Source organism: Triticum aestivum, chromosome 2A (genome assembly GCF_018294505.1).
Source record: "Triticum aestivum cultivar Chinese Spring chromosome 2A, IWGSC CS RefSeq v2.1, whole genome shotgun sequence".
Classification (NCBI taxonomy): Eukaryota; Viridiplantae; Streptophyta; class Magnoliopsida; order Poales; family Poaceae; genus Triticum; species Triticum aestivum.
This window is the reverse complement of record NC_057797.1, coordinates 619,109,714-619,132,863: the sequence shown is the minus strand read 5'-3', so window position 1 is coordinate 619,132,863 and position 23,150 is coordinate 619,109,714. Positions and strand designations below refer to the sequence as shown.

The 23,150-nt window shown below is 46.0% G+C and overlaps 4 protein-coding genes across 4 annotated transcripts; 2 read left to right on the top strand and 2 right to left on the bottom strand.

The window, feature by feature from the left end:
- Positions 1 to 236: 236 nt before the first annotated feature.
- LOC123189815 (sphingolipid delta(4)-desaturase DES1-like) lies at positions 237 to 2,894 on the top strand (the record flags this gene model as incomplete). Its single annotated transcript, XM_044602309.1, is given in 2 exon segments — positions 237 to 475; positions 1,852 to 2,894. Coding segments are annotated over 2 exon segments (1,061 nt in total), but the record flags the coding sequence as incomplete, so codon positions are not given.
- An 8,589-nt stretch (positions 2,895 to 11,483) lies between these two features.
- On the bottom strand, positions 11,484 to 12,201 carry LOC123189814 (putative uncharacterized protein DDB_G0271982). Its single transcript, XM_044602308.1, has one exon. It carries the CDS (start codon positions 12,069 to 12,071, stop codon positions 11,484 to 11,486), a length of 588 nt encoding a protein of 195 aa, XP_044458243.1. The 5' UTR covers positions 12,072 to 12,201.
- Positions 12,202 to 12,280: 79 nt separating this feature from the next.
- On the top strand, positions 12,281 to 16,569 carry LOC123189812 (syntaxin-81). The gene is made up of 7 exons (XM_044602305.1): positions 12,281 to 12,612; positions 12,754 to 12,837; positions 12,963 to 13,067; positions 13,522 to 13,671; positions 14,459 to 14,716; positions 15,550 to 15,681; positions 16,334 to 16,569. The coding sequence occupies exons 1-7, from the start codon at positions 12,535 to 12,537 to the stop codon at positions 16,478 to 16,480; spliced, it is 954 nt and encodes a 317-aa protein (XP_044458240.1). The 5' UTR covers positions 12,281 to 12,534; the 3' UTR covers positions 16,481 to 16,569.
- Positions 16,570 to 17,042: 473 nt separating this feature from the next.
- On the bottom strand, positions 17,043 to 20,522 carry LOC123189813 (E3 ubiquitin-protein ligase RMA1H1; the record flags this gene model as incomplete). Its single annotated transcript, XM_044602307.1, is given in 2 exon segments — positions 17,043 to 18,273; positions 20,493 to 20,522. A coding segment is annotated over 1 exon segment (792 nt). The 3' UTR covers positions 17,043 to 17,428.
- Positions 20,523 to 23,150: the final 2,628 nt, after the last annotated feature.

Here is a 23,150-nt window from a genome sequence, read left to right as displayed (position 1 = left end):
GGCCCATGGCGTCAGAGACATGCGGGGTCCCCATGTGAAAAAAACGCACTATTCCAACTCCAATACTCCATCACGCTGTACCTCCGTGCAGATATCCTGGTCCAGGGCGCACGTCCATCTCCTATGCCCGCACCCCCACCTGAACTGGACTCCCTCAAATAACGAGCACCCCGACCAACTCCATAGGCGGGGCTTCTCCAATCAACGCAGCCGGCCAGCGCGCAGCTCCCGCCCACCCTTCCCCCGTCCCCGTCTCTTCCGCCTAGGAGCAGCCACCATTGCCGGAGCCTTCGGAGGAGAGGAAGCAATGGGCGCGACACGCGCGGACGCCGACGAGAAGGAGGAAGGCGTGATGACGACGGACTTCTTCTGGTCGTACACGGACGAGCCGCACGCGTCGCGCCGCCGGGAGATCCTGGCCAAGTACCCGCAGATCAAGGTGCTCTTCGGCCCGGACCCTCTCGCCTTCATCAAGGTGCCGTGATCTATTTCCCAGTCTCCTTTTAGATTGAGATCTTCCGTAGATCGACTTCTCTGCTGGTTTAAGCGTGGATTTGTTTTGCTTGCATTGTGGTGGTGGTGGTCGTCTCGTTTTTATTCCTTCAGCTTTTTCCCTGCCATATGCCCAAGCAGTTAGATTCCTAGCCTTAAGTTTCATTGCAGCAGCTTACTTTAACAACTTCCAGAAAAAAGCCAGTAAAAAATTACTCTACTGCTGTATTTTCTTGTCTGATTAACTGGCCACTCATCCCAAACGGGTGGCTACCCTTTTATCTTAGGAAATAAATGAGATGATGCATGGTGTAGCACATTCATGCGGTGTAGCTTCACTGGATGTACCGTGTATCTTCTGTATTCTAGTGTACTTGTGCGCGTTCACTGAAGTGGAATGTCGTCCCGCGCAATCTTCCTAGTCCCTTCTTTAGTACTCCTACTATACAGCGGACTAACATTTTGTTTGGATGCAATCTAATGCAATGTTCGTTGGCCTGAGCAAAAGCCTGGTTGTTACATGTCCACATCTAGATCATGGGCTCCACATCCAGGTCTCTAGTGATGTCGCTCTTGATGACTGCAAGTCCAGGAAGTAGGAGTTTCTGTGGACCGAATTAAATTTCTTGTAGACTGAAACCGGGCAACTTTCTGTACAGGCAAACGAATTAAGATGTCCACAGACTTGGGTATTATGGTGGAAAAGAGATAAATCATCAATAAGAAGAACACTTAGAGATAGGGGAGCCATCATGTTTAATGTTGCAATAGTCTGTAGTATTTGCTACCACTATTCTGGCAAGAAATTATTAAATTATCTGGCACTTTGTTGGCCTCAGAGTTCTGCAGAATGGTCCTGAATCTGTTATGTCATGCTTTTCTTGCCTGAAATGGTTATTGTGTTTCTGTACGACTGCACTACTGCACCTCTGCATCTTCCCTTTGTAATTGTCAGAACCAACTAGGTGCTCTTCCTGTGTCGTTGCTAATGTGAGACTTCAGCTTCATGTGCAAAGTTGGTGCTTTTCTGTTCGCGTGACCAACAGTTACTATGTTGGTCTTTGAACTTCTCACTTGCAATGCACCTTGGCAAGTCATGCTGGCAACTTGAGTTAGCCGTATAATCTCATGCTAAAACTTATATCTCACGACCCATGTAGGAAAATAGGGGACCTTGTTTTGTTGGACGTTGATGTTCGTAATATTATGATTAGTGAGTTAGTCCCTAAATTAATTGGAGAATCTGTATATGGAAACTTCTCCGATCATCTTTGTGTGTGAAAATAACACCATAAAAAACAGCATAAATTCTAATTTATTACTGATATATTTTCATATCCGTCTGAACTTTGATTGCAGATAGCCGCAGTTGTTTCACTCCAGCTATGGACCGCCACGCTGCTGCGCGACGCAGGCTGGTCCAAGATACTGCCGGTCGCTTACTTTTTCGGTTCCTTTCTGAATCACAACCTCTTCCTCGCGATCCATGAGCTCAGCCACAACCTCGCCTTCGCCACCCCATCCCTGAACCGCTGGCTAGGCATCTTCGCAAACCTCCCCATCGGCGTCCCAATGTCGGTGACATTCCAGAAATACCACCTGGAGCACCACCGGTTCCAAGGCGTGGACGGGATCGACATGGACATCCCCAGCCAGACGGAGGCGCACGTCGTAAAGAACACCGTCAGCAAATCCATCTGGGTCGTGCTCCAGCTCTTCTTCTACGCGCTCAGGCCGCTCTTCCTGAAGCCGAAGCCTCCGGGCCTGTGGGAGTTCACCAACCTGATGATCCAGGTGGCGCTCGACGCGGCCATGGTGTACCTCTACGGCTGGAAGTCGCTGGCCTACCTCATCCTGTCGACGTTCCTCGGCGGTGGCATGCACCCGATGGCCGGCCACTTCATCTCGGAGCACTACGTGTTCAGCCCGGAGCAGGAGACCTACTCGTACTACGGGCCGCTGAACCTGATGACGTGGCACGTGGGGTACCACAACGAGCACCACGACTTCCCCAGGATCCCCGGCGCCAAGCTGCACAAGGTGAAGGAGATCGCGCCGGAGTACTATGACAGTCTGAAATCATACAGGTCCTGGAGCCAGGTGATATACATGTACGTCATGGACCAGACGGTCGGCCCTTTCAGCCGGATGAAGAGGAAGGCGCCCAAGAAAGATTTGTAGAAGAAGCCTTTGCATGTAGATTAAGTTTTGCCACAGATAGCTGTTTTAGATGATGTTTTACTCCTGAGCGCTGGGCCACTGTCTCGCTGAACTACTGAACTGTTAACTCGGAAGGCATTTTGCTTGTGTGTTCAGGGAACCGGCACTTGTACCAACTTGTTGCTTCATATGAACTCTGCTGTGTATTTTCCGCTGGAGCAAAATTTTCAGATTTTGTAGTATGTTTTTCGAGAGTACACATATTTTGTAGAGTAGAAACATATTTTGGAACCATGTGGTAAGCCCAGGTGTTTGGTCTTTTTGTTTTGCTCGGTCCGGTGTTCTTTTTCTCGAATACGCACAAGCATGCGTGATCTCGGTCCGGTGTTCTCGGTTCTCCATTATTTGGTCTTCAATCTTCACGGGATGGTCTTTGGTCTCGACCGTACAGACCAAATTTCATGCTACAACTCAGATTCATGTCCATTGCAATACATGTGTATTCAAAGGGACTTCAGCAGGTAAGTGTAACATGTAGGTTAAAAATAATAATTCACATGACGTGTACGTAGCAGGTGTATTCAGCAAGAATTGTGCCATAAACATCTAGGGAAGACAGGGGATTGTGCCAATTATGCTGAGCATCCAAATAATTTGCTAATTCGGTCTATCGAGGTTATTTTGTCATCCAGAAAAGAAGACGATCTGACGAATTTAATTCATTCTTCTAGTTTTGACGAGTGATTTTAGTTTGGTCTTTTATATATATTTCAGTTTATATGGGTTAGGTCTTTGGTTTTATGCCCAGGCTTTTTGTGTAAGCAAGGCAATTTTAAACGATGCTTGGGTGTATTGACACTAACAAAGGCATGACAATGCAACATCTCCAAGAATTCTTTAACCTTAGGTCTTTCACCTCATATCACTCTCCATGTGGACCAAGATGATACCATAACATGGAAGTTGACGAGCTCCTCTCGCTACCCCACGGCCTCCTCATGCAAGACACAATTTGTCAGCGTCCCGGCACCAATATGGAAGGTTTGGGCGCACCTAAGTGCAAGATCATTGGATGGCTTATCATCCAAAATCGGGTCCAAACGGCCGATCGTCGTCTTATGAGGCGTGGGTGGCCAAATTGCGGCCTATGTACGCTTTGGAAGAGGGAGGCAGAGACGACAACTCACTTGCTTCTCCATTGTTGGTTATCGTTGAGAGTTTGGCGATTGGTGAAAATATTGGTTTGGCCTTCTTCTTTTTTGACCCAGGCTCATGGCCTGGCTTCAATGATGTTCGATCTTGGTGTGAATCATCGTGCACCCATCGTGGCGCACGATGGGCTGGGAAGGCGCAAAGAAATGGCTTTGCTCACAATGTTAATAACATGGACAATTTGCAATGAGCAAAACCTAATGCCAGGAGCCCAGGAGAGTAGGCTTTTGCTTTGATCGGAAGAAAAAGAAGTACTTCTACCCGTCAGCAAAATCCGACCCACTTGGGCCCACAAGGTACAAGGTCGCTGGGTTTGTGTTGCAAATGCAATACCGCAGGAGCTGCCCTTGGCCACACGCACCAAATTGGTGGGCGCTGAACGCGAAGCGTAGCACTCTGCACTCGTCTTTTTTTTTTCTTTTACAGTAGGAGTGGTAGAGGTTAGGGCATCTCCAACAGTCTATATGTTAGCTTGTTGGTAAAATATACCATGTCATCAACCAACACCTTAATATACAACAACTTCAATGAGTTGTATGTAGTTTGCCTAATAAGATATGAGATAATAAATAAGGTGCTCTCTTATTCTACATTAAAGCTTGTGCAAAGGGTGTTGGTTAATGTACATACTCCCTCCATCACAGTTTGTTGGACGTATCTCCAAAACCAGGATTTTTCACAAACGGAAGGAAATAGGGCGCAGGTCATTAATTAGAGTATTAGTTGGGGTGTTTTGGCTGTTGATTAAACTCCTTCCGTTTCTCTTCCTGAAGCGCATGCAAGTGGGAACATGGATGGATTTGTGCAGCACATGCAAGTATGAACAGGCCGCAAGTGGGAATCAGTTTGTGGTTTGCTCCGCATGGCCGTGTGCATGCGATTAATTAGACGCATCTCCTTCAATATCGCAGCTCCAGCGCCTCGTTATTTCCTGCCAATCGCGCCGTATCTTGGGCCCAGAGCGACGTGAGATACGCCCAACAAACTGTGATGGAGGGAGTACAATCTTTCTCTCTTCTCTCATTTATTGTATGACACATCATCAAAAATCCTATGTGACAAAGCCTACCAACAACTATCTTACAATCATTGAAGATGCTCTTACACGGGGGAGGGGGGAGGTGGGTCGTGTTTAGCGCCTGGTCCCATCAGCCGGGGGCGCCCCCAACATTCCGCCATCGCCGCTCGGTCGTCGGATGGCACGCTCTCCCATGCCGTTGTAGGATGCTTTCTCACAGTCACAGCTGCGAGTGTGGTGGCACGAGCAGGACCGTGCCAATGTGCTGGTGCATATGCTCGATGGATAATGCCAAGTGGAGAGTTCTTCATCGAAAGAAACGTGCGTGCCACTCGTCACCGAGAGAAGAGGGTATACATGAGCGACTGCGATCCAGGTCAAAGCTCACCGAGGGAGCAGAACAGGGGTATACATGATTCTTCACCGACGTGTCATCGAGGAAATATCTCGGGCAGCAATTGCCGGCACGCGAGGCATCAAATATCTAGCCAAAGTTTCCCATCCCAGGACCCACATCCTTTGTTTAGAAACCAAGGGAGGAAGAAGAAGACCAGACGAACGGGGAGAGGGCCGGAGCAATCGAAACTACTACACGTACGACCATGGCTTGTCCGATTTGGTACGATGCAACATCCGGCCGTCGCTGGACTTCGAGTCGAACTAACATGCGGTTTGATCTGCTCCGTCGGACAGAATTCGTATGTGAATTGTCGTACGTATAATCCGGAGTAATTGCACACCACAGCAGTCGTTGCCAGCTGGGCCCCCCGAACTGTGCCGATGCGTTGGCCACATGTCACGCCTGTCGCCTTGGCTCCGCGCTTGGCGCCCGGGTCGTTGCGCCGTTGCTGGATTCCGGAGCACATGGACCAGCCCTCCTTCAAAAAAGCGACGACACACTTGAGAACCGGAACAGCAGCCGCCAGCACCCGTTGACAGCTGGACCCAGTGAGCTGTGCCCGTGCACCAGGCCCACAGATCTTCTCCCCGCCCCAACTGCTAGTATACCACGCTCCTGTTTGTGAATTGTTTTTTTTAGGTTTTAAGTTTATGACTTGTGATTCAAGCTGGTTCCCTGGCAATCCATCCAACCATCCTTCAACCGCCGCCGCAGCCCGCAGGTACACCACACCTCATGCTTTACAGCTCAGCCTCCGCCATCCGGCTCAGGTCCACACGCAAACGCGCACCGGCTAATATATATCCCCATTCCCCAGTGCTAGCCCACCACCATCCGCACGACATTTTCGCCACCCAACCCGGCAAATCGCCAATCGCCGTCGTCTTCTTCTTTGTCTCCTCCAGCGAGCCACAGCCCACAGGAATCCTCTCCGACCAAGAAGAGAAGAGAAGAGAGAAGGGATGGGAGGGTTCCAGCGGCAGGTGAAGGAGCGGACCATGGAGGTGAAGGTGGCGGTGCTCAAGGGCGTCAGGGTCGTCGGCGACTTCGGCAAGAAGACGTGGAACAAGGTCAAGGCCATCAAGCGCTGATCGATCCATCCATCGCATCTCACCCGATGTGTGCTTCGTTCCTTCGCTCCAGTCCACTAGTTGCTTCATGTAGTACTGCCTGATAGGATAGCCGTCTGGCCTTGTGCTCTTTTTTTTTTCGGTTGTGGTTGTGATTTGGTTTGTTGGATCTGTTTTGAGGCAGCTTTTGATGCATGTGAAAAATTGTCTGTCAGTGTGATCTATATTTAGCCTTGTTTTATATCTCCTTGATTATTATTATTATTATTTCGCCTTCTTGTTTTAATTCCTTCCCTCAAAGTCATGGTGATTTTCTGATAGATTATATTTGTGTTGTTGAGACGCTTTGGTCATTTTCCGCCTAACGTCACACAGGTCATCAAAATGGCTATCAGTCGGTTTCAAGAAGAGAAAAAATGGCTATCTGCCACCTATTTCATCTCGCGCCTTTCACTGTTACACCATTTCTGAAACAAGACTAAAAACTTTGATGATAGAAACTCACTGTTGCTTCTCTAATCAAGCATATGAAAGGTGGTTGCTTCTCGAATTCACTTCCTGTTTAATCTATTCACGCATAAGAAAGGTGGTTGCTTTTTGCATCGCAATATTCTTCATACCTAGCACAACGTTAAAACAAGCCAAACTATGCTGCCGCAGCACTAAAAGCCAACAGTCGCGCGCATACCCTCGTACATGAATATAGTTTAGTTTAAAAGCTGATAGCCTAAGGGTTAAAGCGCATCATTGAAAGCCCCAACTCATGAGTCACTGGCACGAGTTGCCACACCAGGCGACAAACAATGAGATGCCTATGAATTCAGAAAAAAAAAAGACAATGAGATGCCTATGGAACTGTAATAGAAAACCTTCGAAAAATCTTACAGCTCAATGTGCCAAACTGATGCATACAGCACAACTTGTTGAAACTAACGAGCAAAATTTTCAAAATTATACAGTACAGGTACAGTAGCAGCATTTTCCAAGCCAGCCCAATATACTTTTTGTGCAAATAAACTGCGGTACATCACAGTATGTTGCTCATGAAGATGTATGAGAAATAACTTCTGAGAAAATGGCATGTCTGTCCACAAGACGCCTATTGAGGGGGAGCATCAGGATCCAACCTTTTCTGGATTGCAGCTGCGGCCTGGTAAAGAAAAAAAGCTTGGCATAAGTAGTGCGCATTTTCCATCCAACTGAAATTTTAGTAAGGGTCGGAATGAGGGCATTACCTCGAAATTGCCCAACTTGTACTGTAACATCATTTCCTCACGTAGAAGGGACTGCTGCTTCATCGCTTGAGCCTGATATGAGGAGCAAAACAAGAATAATAATAGGTTAATTGATTGATTGAACAAAAAGTGACTTTCATGTAAACCCATACTAATGTTTGGTGTCTGCATAATAATCTATTGCTGATCGTATCATCAGAAGATAGTGCACAGCCTAGCAGGATGTAAGCACAATTGCAGTCATATGTTCAATAGCACACCTAACAAAAAACCTGGATTAGGTAAACCTTACAAAGCAACACTCGGGGATTCCCAGCTATTGTACAAGGGAAGATTCCAAAAAACAGGACGATGCACCTATATAACATAATGACCGAGCACATGGCAGTGGTTGAGGACTTGAGGTCATAACCTCATAGGTTCAAGCCCACAATAGTACATATGTTCCCAACAGAACAGAAATATGAACATAAATTGGTGCCACTTGGCATCAAGCAACCGAGTGAGTTAGTACCCAAGACAGAACTTACAACTGCGTTTCATTCATGGATGACTTAACACGTCTAGGATACATGAAAGAAATTGTATGCTAACGATGCAACAAAATTGGGCAGCCTGCACGGTCAAACTTATGCAGTCAATGAGACACTTTTTAGTGTAGATATTGGACAGAACAAGAGACACTGCCAATGAGCATTCTAAAAATAACTCCCAAGTTCAGAGGATAAACTGAAGGATGGGAATAGGAGCAGAAAAGAAAAACTGTGATATTCTAACCATTCCAGTTTGCATGGAGCGTTTTAGAGCTGTCACTTCTTCCTCCTTTCGGCGTTCACGTTCTTGCAACAGTTCTAACCTGCATGATTTTTTTACAGAAAACTGTAAGCCAATGATAAAAAAGGTGATAAACTCTGAAACCAATTAATACAGAAAAATTTCGTAATTGTATTTCTGTGGAACATTGCATGGCATAACAGGCTCACAATTTGGAGTTACTGTGACATAGTAATTGGCTACAAAAACAATTCGATTGCCCGAAATGAGTGGAACATAGGCCGGTTAATAGTTTATTACCACAGGTCTACAGGTAAAGTAAACTTCAGTAATTTACACTGAAGCATTTATGGTGTCCCATGCTCTGTTATTGCAGGTATACAGACCCAAAATATGTGCATGTCCACATACCGTCGTACTTCCTCATCATTAAATACTGTACGGACTGCTACCGAACCCGCATTCTTTAAACCATTCCTTTTTTCTTTCTCCATCATCCGTTGATGGTAAGCATCTAAGTCATAATATCTAACAAGAGAACAAAGGAGGAGAAACATAAATTCCATTAGCAAATATGAATATATATAATAACAGTCTATGAAAAGAAACGTGCATTACTTTTTTGATGGGAATGTAGCTGTGTTGTGGTCTTCCATGAATCTGATATGCACATAAAGATGTATGTTAAACTCTAAGTAATTCCAGGGTGATATTTTATAAGTTCCAGAAACTCAAGTAATTTCATGGCAGCACAGTAACATACTCCTTGAACATTTGTTTTTCTTCCCAATTAGCCAGTGCCTCCAAATTAACCTGTGGGCGCATTACCAAAATTTATAAAATTAGCAGTGACATCATAAGCAAGAAAAACACTAAACAGGACTGAGAGTAAAAAGCCTGAGAGCATGACACTAAGCTAATGAGCAGTACCAATCAAGTAACATAACATTTGTCTGCTCTATATGACCTGATAAGTGAAAACAGAACTAGAATAAGAGAAATTGGGCATAACCAAAATAAGATCCAATAGAGCAGCACAATTTGAAAGAAACTCTAAATTGGGCATACCAAAAGAAAGAGGGAGAACAAATATCGTGTTTTGTTAACTTAAGCTCCAAACACTCACCGACCAATGAGCAACTAACTTCACGGCGATGAAACTTTTTGCTGAAGACAATAAATAAGGTCTACTGAAAGAACACTAGTCCTGGTTCCTAGATAAATATTTCCTTTGGGGCTAATTAATTGGCCCAGCACCATGTAAAACAGTGGCATTCGCCTTGTTTACACTGACCCTTTTTTTGCATGCACATAAGTTATCCATGTTTCTATGAAAGACAGCATCAAAAGAGCGATAGAAATACATATACCTGCTTGACTTCTAATAGCCATGCGGTGAACTCTGGACGCTTGTTCCTACAGAATATATTGCATGGTTCAACTCATGAGAATATAGTACAGTAGTTGAAACATTAAAAAAGTATTAATTTGGTTGTCTACATTCTAAACTCACGGTCTCAGTCACGGGGATTCATCACTTAAATTTGATGTCAGCAAATCAATGATTACAGAATGATTCTACTTCTGACTCGCATTGGCCATGCAATGGTGTTTGCATATGACAATTCAAAGATTTCATATTTATCATAACTTAAACAACTGACAAGATAAATACTTAAAACAGAATTAAATCGATTACCAATAGGGTTGCGAGTGGCAGCGGACAGCCCATGGGCCACTCTCCCCCCACCCCCCACCCCCTACCCCAACCCACATGGAACAGCTAAGTGGACATTTGCGACAGCCGCTTATGTTAAGTGGCTAGGTGCAACCATCCATGAAGCCACTGCTGCTCACACATATCAATATCCAACTTTGAGGCATTAGGATAAGTTTAAGGCACAGATGATTATCATAACAGATTCCCACCATATCATAAGATCTGTGTTCTTGAAAATCAGCACTTCTCCAAATCCAGAAGACAGATGGAATTCCAGGATTATTCTTTTAAGGCAAAGACTTAGGTCACTCACCCATCGCCACTATCCGCGAGTAACACACTGGCTCGTCATCAGGCATGGATGGTTGTGCGGCCTCATCGCTAGGTTTATGGCACTCACATAGAGGTGGTAGCTATGTTTTTAAGGCGGTAAGGCGATCTAAGGCGCTGGGGGGGCGCCTTATCGCCTAGGCGACGCCTAAGCGCCTAAGGCGGACGCCTAAGCGCCTAAGGCGGGCATATTTGTAAGGCGCTGGCGGGGCGCCTTATCGCCTAAGCGTCGCCTAAGCGTCCAAGGCGGGACGCCTTAAAAACAGAGGGTGGTAGGGCTCTCCAATAAGAGGATGTTTCCGTCTTCCGTGCTCATCTTTTGCTCGATTCTTTTTCCAATTTGTGGCTGATGCATGCTACCTGGTCGCAAATCCAGGAAGCTTGGAGAAGGAGAAGCCAGCTACGGCTTAGAGAGGATGTGGAGAAACAAACAAGTGATTTATCTGTCATTTTGCTCTGTTATTGTGATTCTATATAGCTGCAAGAATCAGTTACTATTATGAACTTTTTGGTTAGTGAGAACGACACAAAATTTTGTTTTATTTACAACATAATGGTTGTGAATATTTTTCAGTATTAATACAGTCTGCACTCCAGGTGTGATGAATTGTTGATTCATGCAATATATCAGCGTGTATGAGTGGCAGTAGCAAACTGTGCAGTTGTGCTCATCTATGATGAATAGGTGATAGATAACACTTTGGCCAGTGATAGATCAACATACTAGCTAGCCCTGGAGAAGATCAGTCCACAACCATCAGCAGTTTCAGGGATTTCCATTGGTTTGTGCAAAATTGTTTCTAGTTTGCAGGCTCAACGAATCCACTCATCAAAGGCGACAAAGAAGGTGCGTGCTGCAGGCTGCGACATAATGCAAAAATCTTTGCTGGGCAGTGCGGCCAAGCACAGCACCACCGCAACACAACGCACCTTCATCCTTAACTAACATAGCCTCATGCAAATCTACCAGACAGATATGAATTTCATAATATTCTACATCTTGGCTTGTGAAAACCTAAAACTAAGAAATGATGATCTAGAAGCAAAAAAGAAGAGCTAAGAAGCAAGATCCTCACCACATATCAACCTCACGGATGATGCCATACTTGCCCCACGAGTTGGTCACTGCAGCCTTCTTCCCCAAATCCTTCTTCTCATCCTTCCTCTTCTTCTTCTTCTTATCCTTTTCCCTCTCCTTCTCCTTCCTCTTCCTCTTCTCCTTCTCCTTCCTCCTCCTCCTCCTCTCCTCCTCTTCCTTCTCCTTCCTCCTCCGCCGCCGCCTCCTTCGCCTCTCCTCCTCCTCCTCCGACTCGCTTTCCGACTCCGCGCTGGAACTCGAGTAGGACGACTCAGACTCTGACTCCGACTCCGACCCCGAGCTCTCGCTGCGGCTCCCCCTCCTCCGCCGCCGCCGCTCCTTCTCCTTCCTCCGCCGCTTACGCCGCTCCCCCGAGTCCTCGTCGGAGCTCTCGCTCCCCTCCTCCTCGTCACGCCTCTTTGACTTGCCATGGTGGCCCCGGTGTCGCCTCCCCTTCGAACGCCCCTCCTCCTCCTCCGCGGCTTCTAGGGATTTGCTGCGGCTGCGGCTGCGCGCCGCCGCTATCTCCCCCTCCTCCTTGCCGGCACCATCCGGGGCCGAGCCGTTCTCGTCCTTGGCCATGCCTACCCGCCCTAGGGTTTCGCCGTTTCCGCGTCGCGGAGCGAACGATCGAGAGCGGGAGCGAGGTGGCGAACGCGAGACGGATCGGCGGCTCGCAGAGTGGCGAGTGTGAGAACGAGATAGCCTGGTTGGTTTCCACAGGCCCAGTCGCCAGTGAACCGGTGTCACGCTGACAGGTGGGCCATACTCCTCCTGTACACGTATTCCTTCCTCCTCCTCCTCGCGCCCCTGTCTGTCTTCCTCTCCTTCGACCAAACCTCCCACCTCGCACCTCGCCGCCCGATCCGACGCGCCGGCGACCCGCCGCCGCTCTCGAGCGTCGCCGATCCGCGGCGCAGATCCCTCACGAGGTTTTCTCACCTTATTAGCTCGCTGGTGCAGGACTGCCACGGCTCGCCGGCTCTTGAATTTCAGCGCACGCGGATCTGGTGGGAGGAGCCCCGTGGGCGCCGCTGCCTTGGCGATGTCGAGGGTCCGGGACAGGACGGAGGACTTCAAGGAGTCCGTTCGCGTCGCCGCGCTCTCCCATGGCTACACGGAGGTGAGCTCGTATGCCAAACATGACACCTCGCACGCCTGCGCCATCTCTCCTCTGCACTGGAACCTAGTGTATCAGTTACTGCCTCAAGAACAGTCTCATCATTTACGATCCATTGTGTTGATTTTATTCTCATTTTCGCAGTCGCAATTGGCCGCGCTCATGTCGTCTTTCATCATCCGGAAGCCGTCGCCCAAATCGCCGTTCACAAATGCAGCAATCAAGACGGTAGAACTCTGCTCTTGCGCTATTCTGTTTTGAGCGCAACAGGAACCGAAGGCAATAGCCCAAGCTTATGGTCCTGATAGATTGTGGGAGCTTGCCAGTCTAATTGCTGGGTTCTGTCGGTGTAGCTTGAGAGCATCAGGGAGCTCGAGAAGTTTATAGTGAAGCACAGGAGGGACTATGTGGACATGCATCGCACCACGGAGCAAGAGAGGGACAACATTGAGCATGAAGTAAGTTTCAAGCTTACTCTGCATTGTCTGTTGATTTACCTTTTCTCCTTGTTTGGGGATTGATGTATTTATTCTAAACTGAGCTAGTTGCTAGATGATTCTTTGTGACAATAGCTTGCAACATGCCACATATGTATTACTAGTTGAGTTCCAGTTTGTCATCTTGTCTTCTTTTGCAATGTTATAGTTTTTTCTCAGCTCTTCCTTGATTACTTTAGAAATCGAGGATTAAATTTGTTACAGAGCATAGCAGCGCATAATTATTTATTATCTTTGTTGTAAAACTGTAAATATATGCAGTTTGTTAGGTTGTATATGCATCTTTGTATACTGTATCGACTATTGAGTTGACAATATAGTCATACAGGTAAGGACTGTGTGTTCTTGTAAATTTAGGTAATCGCTAAGTTCTTTTCTCCATTTCTTACTTAGCTGATTATTGAACATATTTTAGGTTGGTATTTTTGTAAAAGCATGCAAGGAACAGATAGATATCCTAAAGAACAGGATCCTTGAAGATGAGAGGAATAGAAGAGCGAACACATGGCTTGGCACAAGAGATGAGACTTCCCGGTTAGACTTGATAGCTCACCAGCATGGTGTGGTATGACTATTATGCTCCCCACTGTTCAGCTACTGCCAGATATTTACAGTGAAATACAGCATTGCTCTGATATTACTGCTTTTTAGTGTGTGGAACCACGTAGGTACTAGGCAGAATATAGTAGCGAAGTCTCACTGTCATGGTTATGTCCATTCGATCGTTCCTCTTAAAATGACATTTCACTGCCTGTTGGATTAGTTTAGTATTTCAGAGATTATGATATCACAAAAGGTAGAAGACATATAGAAGCATGATGTTGACAATTTTACTAGAATTAACAATTTTTCCTGTACGCAAAAACATATAGAAGCATGATGTTGCTCCCCTTTATCTCTGTTTCGGCAAAGTATAGTCGCTAATTTTCTCTGTATTTTCAGAAATTCCAGGCAGTCATTATACATGCGTTACTGAGCTGATATTTGTACATATTTCGGTGGATTATACTGAACGAGTCCTGTATATTATGCCTGTTTAGTACTGTAGAAGGATATGCATACCTTCAGTTGATATCATTTGGTGGGATAAAACAAATGCATCAGAACTTGATAGATTGTCCAGTCAATGCAGCTGAATTTGATTGTTAACGAACTCTGCTTCCTAGTTCAGATATGCATCAGGAAAGCTTCATGTAGGAAAATACATCACTCTGTTCTTTTTAAATAGCATTTTCTCTATATCAAATTTGTATTACAATTAAGTAATATTTTCTGGACTATCCTCTTTGTTCTGTATAGATTTTCTTATACTCACTTCCAATAAGATGTGTTTTGTTCAATAATTTTACCAGGTTTTGATTTTGAGCGAGCGTCTCCACTCAGTAACTGCACAATTTGATCGCCTTAGGTCCCTGCGCTTTCAAGAAGCTATTAATAGGGTGATGCCAAGAAAGAAGATTAAGAAGAAGCCAGAAATAAAACCTACTGAACCATCCAAGTCAAACCTTGTATTGAAATCTGATGTCTCGAAGGTTGAAGATCGGGAGGTATCAACTGCGCCCTTAAGAGTTCAAGAACAACTCTTGGACGATGAAACACGAGCTCTCCAGGTAATATTTGGATGGGATATAATATATACTCCCTCCGTCCCAAAGTAAGTGTCTCAACTTTAGTACAAAGTTGTACTAAAGTTGAAACACTTATTTTGGGACGGAGTGAGTACTAGGCAAAATTTGCCATGGGACACCATTATCTTGTGTCAATTGCTCAGATGCATTGCAAAAGCATCACCATTAGAAAAAACTGAGTCAAGCTATTTCAAAGTTGTACTAAATTTGTCTGCTAGAATACACTGCCATTGTTAAAATAATATATCTTGAGCTAGGAAGAGAGGAAAATGGCATTTCCGTTTCTTGCTTGACCGAACCAAGCTATTTCAGTTGATTAAAATAGTGTGTATTTGTGATATGTGTAGTGATATCAGCTGGTGAATTTTCTTAGAAGGAATGACATGTGTGTTGAAATTTGTTAAATTGCTCATGTAGGTTGGACCGTAGGAGATACGCGTAGTGGTATATGTGCGCTTGATTACTTGTGATATATGTGGTTATATCAGCTGGTGAATTTTTCTTAACAAAAATGAATACAAAATGGTGAAATGTGTAGGTTAAAACATGGCTAAATGGAGTGCAAATAAAATAAACGGATACACAAAGGAAATGAGAAATAGTGTCCTGAACCGAACGGCAAATTAGACCTTTCAGGTGTTTTCTCTCTCCTGATGATACTGCGTTTTGTGCTTTTGGCAAATTGCACGCTTTTGGTAACGGTACTGGGGAATTTGTATTTTTGTACTGCCTGGGCAATTGACACAAAATAATGTTGTCTCAGATACAATTTGTTATAAGTCAGCTTGTTTACTTTCCTGTAACTCTTGGCTCAGATGGAGTTGACCAATCTTCTTGATACTGTCCAAGAAACGGAGACAAAGATGATAGAGATGTCAGCACTTAATCATCTTATGTCAACACATGTTCTACAGCAAGCTCAGCAGATTCAATATTTATACGACCAGGTATGATATCTGTGCAACAGTTTAAGCCAACATCTGGTTGTTATTCAAGAGAAGAGACTAGGACATCTCTAGTGAAAGTATCAGTTCTCAAAGTTTTGTGAATTCCTGGAAAATCTTGGTTATAGTAGAACTCTTGAAAAAATTCAATTGTAGGTGGCATAGGATATATCCATTCAAATTTCAATAGCAAACTAGGGTTATTCATGCGGGATCAAAATTTCAAAACGCAGCATATTCTTGGAGGATAATAAGAGACAACAGATAATAGCATATAAAAATTCAAATCCTACAATGAGATGGTAGTAATAGCATTTGAGCGCACAACATTTGCTTATGTCCTCCAAAGTCTCTAAAACGTCTTATATTTGTTTTCAGAGCGTACATGATTATGTATATGTTGTTTCTTATCAACTGAACCTTCAACAGGATCCATCCAATAAGAATTTTTCCTTTTTTATTTTGTCTGATCTAGGAAATCGTCAATATCTTTACTTGATAACCTGCCAAGTTCAACAGGACAAAAAAAGTCATTGCCTTAAGAAAAAGGACACAAAGTTATCTGATTCGTCTGTATAAATTATGAATGACTCGTGATAAGTTTTCAGTCGATCTTTGCTTCTCCTCTTACGGCACATCCTATGCATTTTCTCAGGCAGTGGAAGCAACGAACAACGTGGAGCGTGGGAACAAGGAGCTATCCCAGGCGATCCAGCGGAACAACAGCAGTAGAACCTTTCTCCTGCTTTTCTTCTTTGTTCTTACTTTCTCTGTTCTGTTTCTTGACTGGTACAAAAACTGAATTAGCAGCTCATGTAACCGTACTATTGCGCAAATGGATTGAGCTATTGATGTGTCATCTCTTGTGGGATGATTATCACTTGTCATGCATATTGGTCAGTGTTACTCTGTTAAGATTCTAAGATTTTGCCGCCGTTGGCAAACATAACCAGTATAGTTCCTCTTTTGAACACATATAATCAGTATAGTTCAGTACACCGCCGAGCACATGGAAGGTGGTATCTACTACTGTGCTGCTGCTGCCCTCTCACCGCACAGGCGGAGGCCACAATGCACGATGCACATGACTTCTCCTTGCACCGTGCAGAAAGATGCAGTTGGGCAAACACTTGTCGATAAAAGTAGGGCACGGCTACTAATTGAAATGTCTCTAACATAAAAAGAAAATTCTTTTCTGATGCGCAATATTCTTCGTGTCATTCAATTTGCAAATCTACAATGTGCATTTTGAGATGTTTTGAAAATGTACGTAAATGTCAACACATTCATTGCACAAACAACGAATGGGGAGATTCGTAAACGTAAATCCAGTAGCAGCAAACCACCAACCAATGCAAAAACAATGCAGATTCTGGAAATAAAACCCAGACTGAGGAAATTTTGCATTACTTGGTAGTGACAGATGCAGGCAAACCAAAACAGGCCATCTGCATGGTTCAGGTAATGGAGTTCCTGGTACTGAGGCAAGACAAGAATGAAATTTGCATTTCACCTCCAAGTCTTTCATATTACAACTCTATATATCAGCATGATTTAGACGCATGCTTATCGATAGAGACCGTTAAGAGCATTAACCATTCCTTACCCTCTCTTCATCACTATATAAGTGACACCCATTCATTAGTATCTTGCCTTCTTTTTCCTCGAGAGGCAGTATATCACGCCTTCCAATATATACACAAGCCGTATACCGCCTCTTCAGTTCAGAACAAGAGTTTCTCGCCCTGCTTCAGAACAAGAGCAGACACAAGACCACAAACACGAAAAGGAAGAACCAGATCTGGTGCAGGGACCTCTCCACCTCCATCTGCTGCCTCCTCAGCCGGGGACCCAAGGTGTGGTCCGCGACAGCGTAGGGGCTTGTGTAGTACATGCTCGGCGGCACCTGGCCGCGGAACGCCCACGGAAGCACTGCCTCTGCCATCCCTCCAAGCACCCCTCCGGCCGTCGAGTGGATCAGGCCACGCCCCATTGGCGAAGGAGGGTAGACAAAGTCGAATTCGGTGGCACCAGGATGGTGGTGGTGCGCATGCCGCAGTGGCCGGAGCAGAGGGCTGGGCTCCACATTGTGATGGTGCCGGTCATCATCGATGCTGCTTTGTGCGTGCTGGTGCGCAACATTCTCCCGATGCACCGTTGGCCGTCGAGGAATGGCCATGCCATCCAGTGATTTCTTCGAGCTACCACCACGGCCATAGAGCGGCACGAGGCTGTCAGCAGATAGTGCGGCCTTGCACACAGGGCACTGCTGCCTTGCTGAAGTGCTGTTGGCACCAGAAGCTGATACCACCGATGGGCGCAGCCACTCATAGATGCAGGGCCAGCAGTAGAGATGGCCACAGAGGGTAACAACTGGGTCTGCAGCGAAGTCGAGGCAGATGTTGCAGTCAAAGGAGCCGCTTCCAGCGGTCGCGGCTGCAGGCATCTCCCCACTGATGTTCTTCATTGGCTTGTTATCGGACACTGGAGGTTGGTTGGTCATGGCAGCCATGCAAACCTGGTCCATTCCCCCACCTTCCATAACAATCAGGATGCTATCTGTCGCAAACAATTCTGGTCGAAGAACTCACGGTACTGCAATCAAATAGAAATAGAACGAGAGGTCAGTAGACAGTAGGAACACATGTAATACAAAGGAGAAGTCAGAAAAGTGGGACTAATCATGAAGCTGTCAAGGCGTTTAAAATGTCGATAACGTGTGAACACACCTATAACCATGTGTTTAAGGACTAGATAAACACCAAGAAAGAAGAGTTGGAAGGCACACAGCAAGCAGCCATGTAGTGCTTAGTATATATCCTAAAATTCGAGGGAGAGGGGGTGTACAGACACGGCTGCCTGCTAAACAACAAAGGGGGTTCAGATAACAGGCAGCATCAAGGCCCACGCCACATCATCCTGTCCTGAGGAGTCTATCCACTCACATTAACAAGTGTGAAAAGTGGAGCGGATGTTAGGTAAAGCCCATGGATTCCATGTCGATGTGCCAGAGAGTAACTATAAGCACTCCAATTACCCTTTTCGCAAGCAATGGACTGAGGACTCCCCACTGAAGAACCCACCATCTTTCTCAGCAGGCTGAGTCAATAGCTGTGGATGCTCTGATTTCTTTAGTAATAATTAGTACAAGGGCTACAGATGTTGCATTCTGTCTTTATCCTCTTTGTTATTCCTAACCCTAAGCCACTTTAGGTTGTACTGACATGCCATCCTAGCATATCTTCCTGGGAAACCTGAATCACCAGGGAAAATGAAACCACTAGCTTATGCCCATCGTGTCACGCCGCAGTATTCGACTGCCCCCATGCTCAAGGCAAGAGCCATGAATGGCGGCTTAGAGTTACCTCCGGAAGAAAGGCATGGAACACAGTTTGCATTCTATAATATGCATCCGTGGTTTTGCATAGTTTGACTAAGCCAACGTTTGCAGGTGCTGGCCAGAAGATTAAAGCTGATCCTAGCTACTGTAATTGAATATTCGGTGCTATTAGCCATGGAAGACCACCAAGGAGGAGCGGGTGGAGAGGCGGAGATGCCCCGTCCCAATCTTCGGCATAAGCTTCCGTAGCACGTTGATCTTTCTATGTGGTTGTGGGGTTCCTCTCACGATTGAATCATTGAAAAACAACAACAGGTGGGGATCGTGATGTGCACCGCAACAACGACGGATTAGCTAAATGGCTTGGCATATTCGAGGGGGCCAAGTAGACCAAAAGGATCATCATTTAACATATCTAGTGACCACAAAAAAGAATATTAGCCAAGAGATAATGGCGCCCTACTGTGTTAGGATCGGGAAACAGGGGATTAATTGCCCAGCAGTGTCAGTGGAAATATCCCAACCACCATGGCCCATGTGTGCAAGTACTACTAATTTTATATACTTACTTATATTAATATACACAAGTGGACTTCGGTAATGCCTTCCTAATTTAAACACGCATCCTTAATTACATATAAGTCACGCACATATCAAACCCAGAGCACAACTTTTTCCTATACCGCAGCAAGAACTGATACTAGCCAACAGAGTAACTGAAACCGATGTGATCCTTCAGAGACAAGCTTCCAAGCACACAGATCTGCTGCGTTTAATTGTGCTGTCTACCACTACAATTATTATGCACGCTGTGAATTGATGCTGCATATAATGCAATATTGTACAACCAAACACGGTTTGGCAATTCAATGGGCATTGAGCATTCTACTGAACATGCCCACAGGATTTCTTTTCCTCCACTCCAAGTAAGATATTACTAGGCTCTACCGCTGTATCCAATCTCAATGCAAGAGAGAGGAGTTTGACCCCAAAATATCTAGCTTCGGTAGGCAAAAGCAACGGAGCATGGAGGAGCAGGCATAAAATGTCCCCGGAGTCAATACGAGGAAAACGAGTTTCGCATCCCTGAATTCGTAAACACGGCGATACGGTCGGAAGGATTGCGCCCCCTGATTTCACAGAGGAAATGAACAAGATAAATCCTTTCCCTAGAGAAACAGGGCATCACCACGGCTAATTTGACCCATGAGAAGAGGGGGGGAAACATCGCGAGAGCTTCTTCCTGGAGAAGCACCGCCGGGCAGCTGGTGCCAAGGCGGCGGCGGCGAAGCTAGACACACGCGAGCCACGGAGCCAACCCAGCTCAATTGCAGCATCCGAGAATCCACCACGAGAAACAATCCCGCGGCGCACAACGGTGCTAGAATCAGGCAGAGGACGCAATCTACACCGCCCAAAAAAATCACAACAACAACAGCAGGACGGAGAAACAAGGAGCTTGATTTGAACCGACCTCGGAAGGGAATCCAATCCGCACGCGCGCGCGCCGCCGCCTCCGAGGATCGAGCGAGGGGGGCGAGGACCGATCGGCGAGATTGCGTCGCTGCGGTGCGGGCTGCGGGGGGTGGGGGGCGGGCGGAGGAAGAAGATGAGGGAGGTTAAGAAGGAGGTGAGAGGTGGGATGAGATTGGGTGTCGACGTCACGTCACTTGCGGAGGGGGCTAGAGAAAATTATATAGAGCCGGAGACCGACGGGGGCAGAGGGGAAGTTGGCCGTCCGATCATGAGCGGACGGCCATGATCAGCCCGCGGGGGCGCGGGACGGCGCGCGCCGTCCGTCGCCTCCATCGGACGGCGCGGAGGGTCTCCGACGTTGCTTTCGGTGCGAAGCTTCCGGTTGAATTTTTTTTGCCGGGATAAGAGCCGAGGACGGCGGCATCGGTGCGAGCGAGCGAGCAACGGAAAAAGGATATGGCTTCGAGATTCCGCTGGCAGTTTGATCGGCTACAGTAGCTAAGACATGGTAGAGTTTCAAAAAAATGAAAGAAAAAGGCTAGGCAAGACATCGTGTCCCTGTAAAAGAAACCTAGATACCTGGTTCTTCTGGACGGAAGAGAGCTAGGCATGAAATTTTGGAACAATTATTTATGGTGCCCGGTAATTTGGTTTATTTAGTTGAATTAAGGCGAAAAGAGGGTAAAAGGGATTTAGTTTATTCAGTTGAATCAAGGAGAAATGACGGTCGAAGGGATTTAGTTCATTTATTTGAATTAAGGAGAGTCTGAAAGTACCTTCAAGGCTTCAATTTTGCATCCCTAGAACTAGAACCACCATGTAGGTTGTTTCTGCGAAATATTAGCCCGCACCTAAGATTATCCACACTGAGAGTAATATAGACGTTAACATCGCATTTATCTAGACAAAATAGATAATGTGGCATGTAATTAATGAAGAAAAAGAGGCATGTACATAGCTAGTTACTGTAACATCACACATATTAAGAAAAGATGAGTCTACAATATAATAAATAAGGTAATGCATGACACAACACATATGTTACTACTCATTATATAGATAGTAACATAGACTAGTAACATATGCATGTTACTACTTTAAGAGCATCTCTAGCAGACCCCGTATAAGTGGTCAAACCCGTTAAATAACCGTTTTTTGCAGTTCCAGTCAAAAAAACGAGTCCGAAAAGACCCCTTAAAATCGTCCGACTCTTAAATTTTTTTAAGGGGCCCTATAAACGCGAGCCTGAAACCCTCGTATCTACAGTTTTGAGGGCAACTTTACTAGGGCCCTGCATACCGGTCAAGGTTGATGGTTAAGGAATCTTTGCTCCCGCCAACACCATGAAGTTCGCCCGCCCGCCGCGCCCGTCCGCCCGCTGGATGCGAGCAAGCTAGCTAGACGGCCACGCTAGCTGAATCGATTCGAGCTAGCTAGCTAGCTACGGTCGCGTTAGCTAGCTAGCTGAGTCCGGCCGCGCCGCCCTGGCCTCCGCTCGCGCGTCATGGTCGTCCCGCGTCTCTCTCGTCTGTTCGTCCACCGGCCTCCACTCTGGCGGTGTCCTCCTCATCCGTACGTTGGTCGCCGGTTGATTTCAAATTGGCGTGAGAAGAGAAAGAGAAAAAGGTATATTCAGAGAATATTCTTTTTACGGGTTGATTATACGGGGTCTGAGTCTCACCTCGCCCGCGCCGGCCTGCATATGCACTTTTTCGCGAACTACGAAACATTTATGTGGGTTGGGATTTTATGGGGTGTGTTAGAGATGCTCTAAGTTACTCCCCATTGTGACTAGTCTAAGAACATCTTCAACGAGCATGCATTAAAATGGGGCATGTTACGTGTCCGTCGGCGTCGGCTGATCTTTTTAAAAGATCAGTCGGGTCACAAGCTGTTAGATTTACCGTATCAAGCAGCCGAACGCACCTCAACTACTGCAACATAGGTCATGTTGCGGAATTGTTTTTGCCACACATGTCTTGTTGCGGAATATTTTTGCAACTGATGTTTTGTTGCAAATTTTTTTTTGCAACTGAAGCCCTGTTGTAGAAAAAATCGCAACCCAAGTTTTGTTGCAAAACGTAGACCCGTCGTAGAGCATCGCAACACCACATATGTTTCGAAATCATAGCACCTGTTGCAGAATCAAGTCCAGCAAAGGATTGTATGCGAGACCTCACTTGGACGCGTGTCATGCAGGGGAGGTGGCGGACGCAGCCGCTGTGATCGGTCGGGTGATGGTAAGTGTTTCCCTGCATTAAAATGGAAATACTAAAGATTCAGCGTGTCCACAAACAACGGATAGGGGCGGTCCTCTAACCCTATGCATCAAATGTCGGCCTACATTCAAACAGACGATTCATGAACGAACGAAATTAATGAAAACCAGACAAATTTAAGCAAGTTACATATTACATGCGACCCGGATGCTATTTAATAAGTTTAACTAAAATACTCAAGGTACTAGACGATGACCTCGTATGCATGGCCTCCGAGGTCGTCGTGATCGTCGTCCTTCCAGCGACGAATGACCTCCCAGGGATTGTAGCAACCCTGATTAGCTGTCGATGCGCACTCACGGCGAAGCTCCTCCGCCTCGTGCATACAATCTACCAAGTCCGGATTGCGGCGATGGTTTGGCGAGGATTGCGGGCCA

Bases quoted from the DNA above. Each gene is read 5' to 3' on its own strand.
- LOC123189814 (XM_044602308.1), bottom strand. From the start codon at position 12,071: ATGGCCAAGGACGAGAACGGCTCGGCCCCGGATGGTGCCGGCAAGGAG.
- LOC123189812 (XM_044602305.1), top strand. From the start codon at position 12,535: ATGTCGAGGGTCCGGGACAGGACGGAGGACTTCAAGGAGTCCGTTCGC. The intron at 12,613-12,753 runs GTGAGCTCGTAT...TCATTTTCGCAG, and splicing joins TCTCCCATGGCTACACGGAG to TCGCAATTGGCCGCGCTCAT. The intron at 12,838-12,962 runs GTAGAACTCTGC...CTGTCGGTGTAG, and splicing joins CAAATGCAGCAATCAAGACG to CTTGAGAGCATCAGGGAGCT.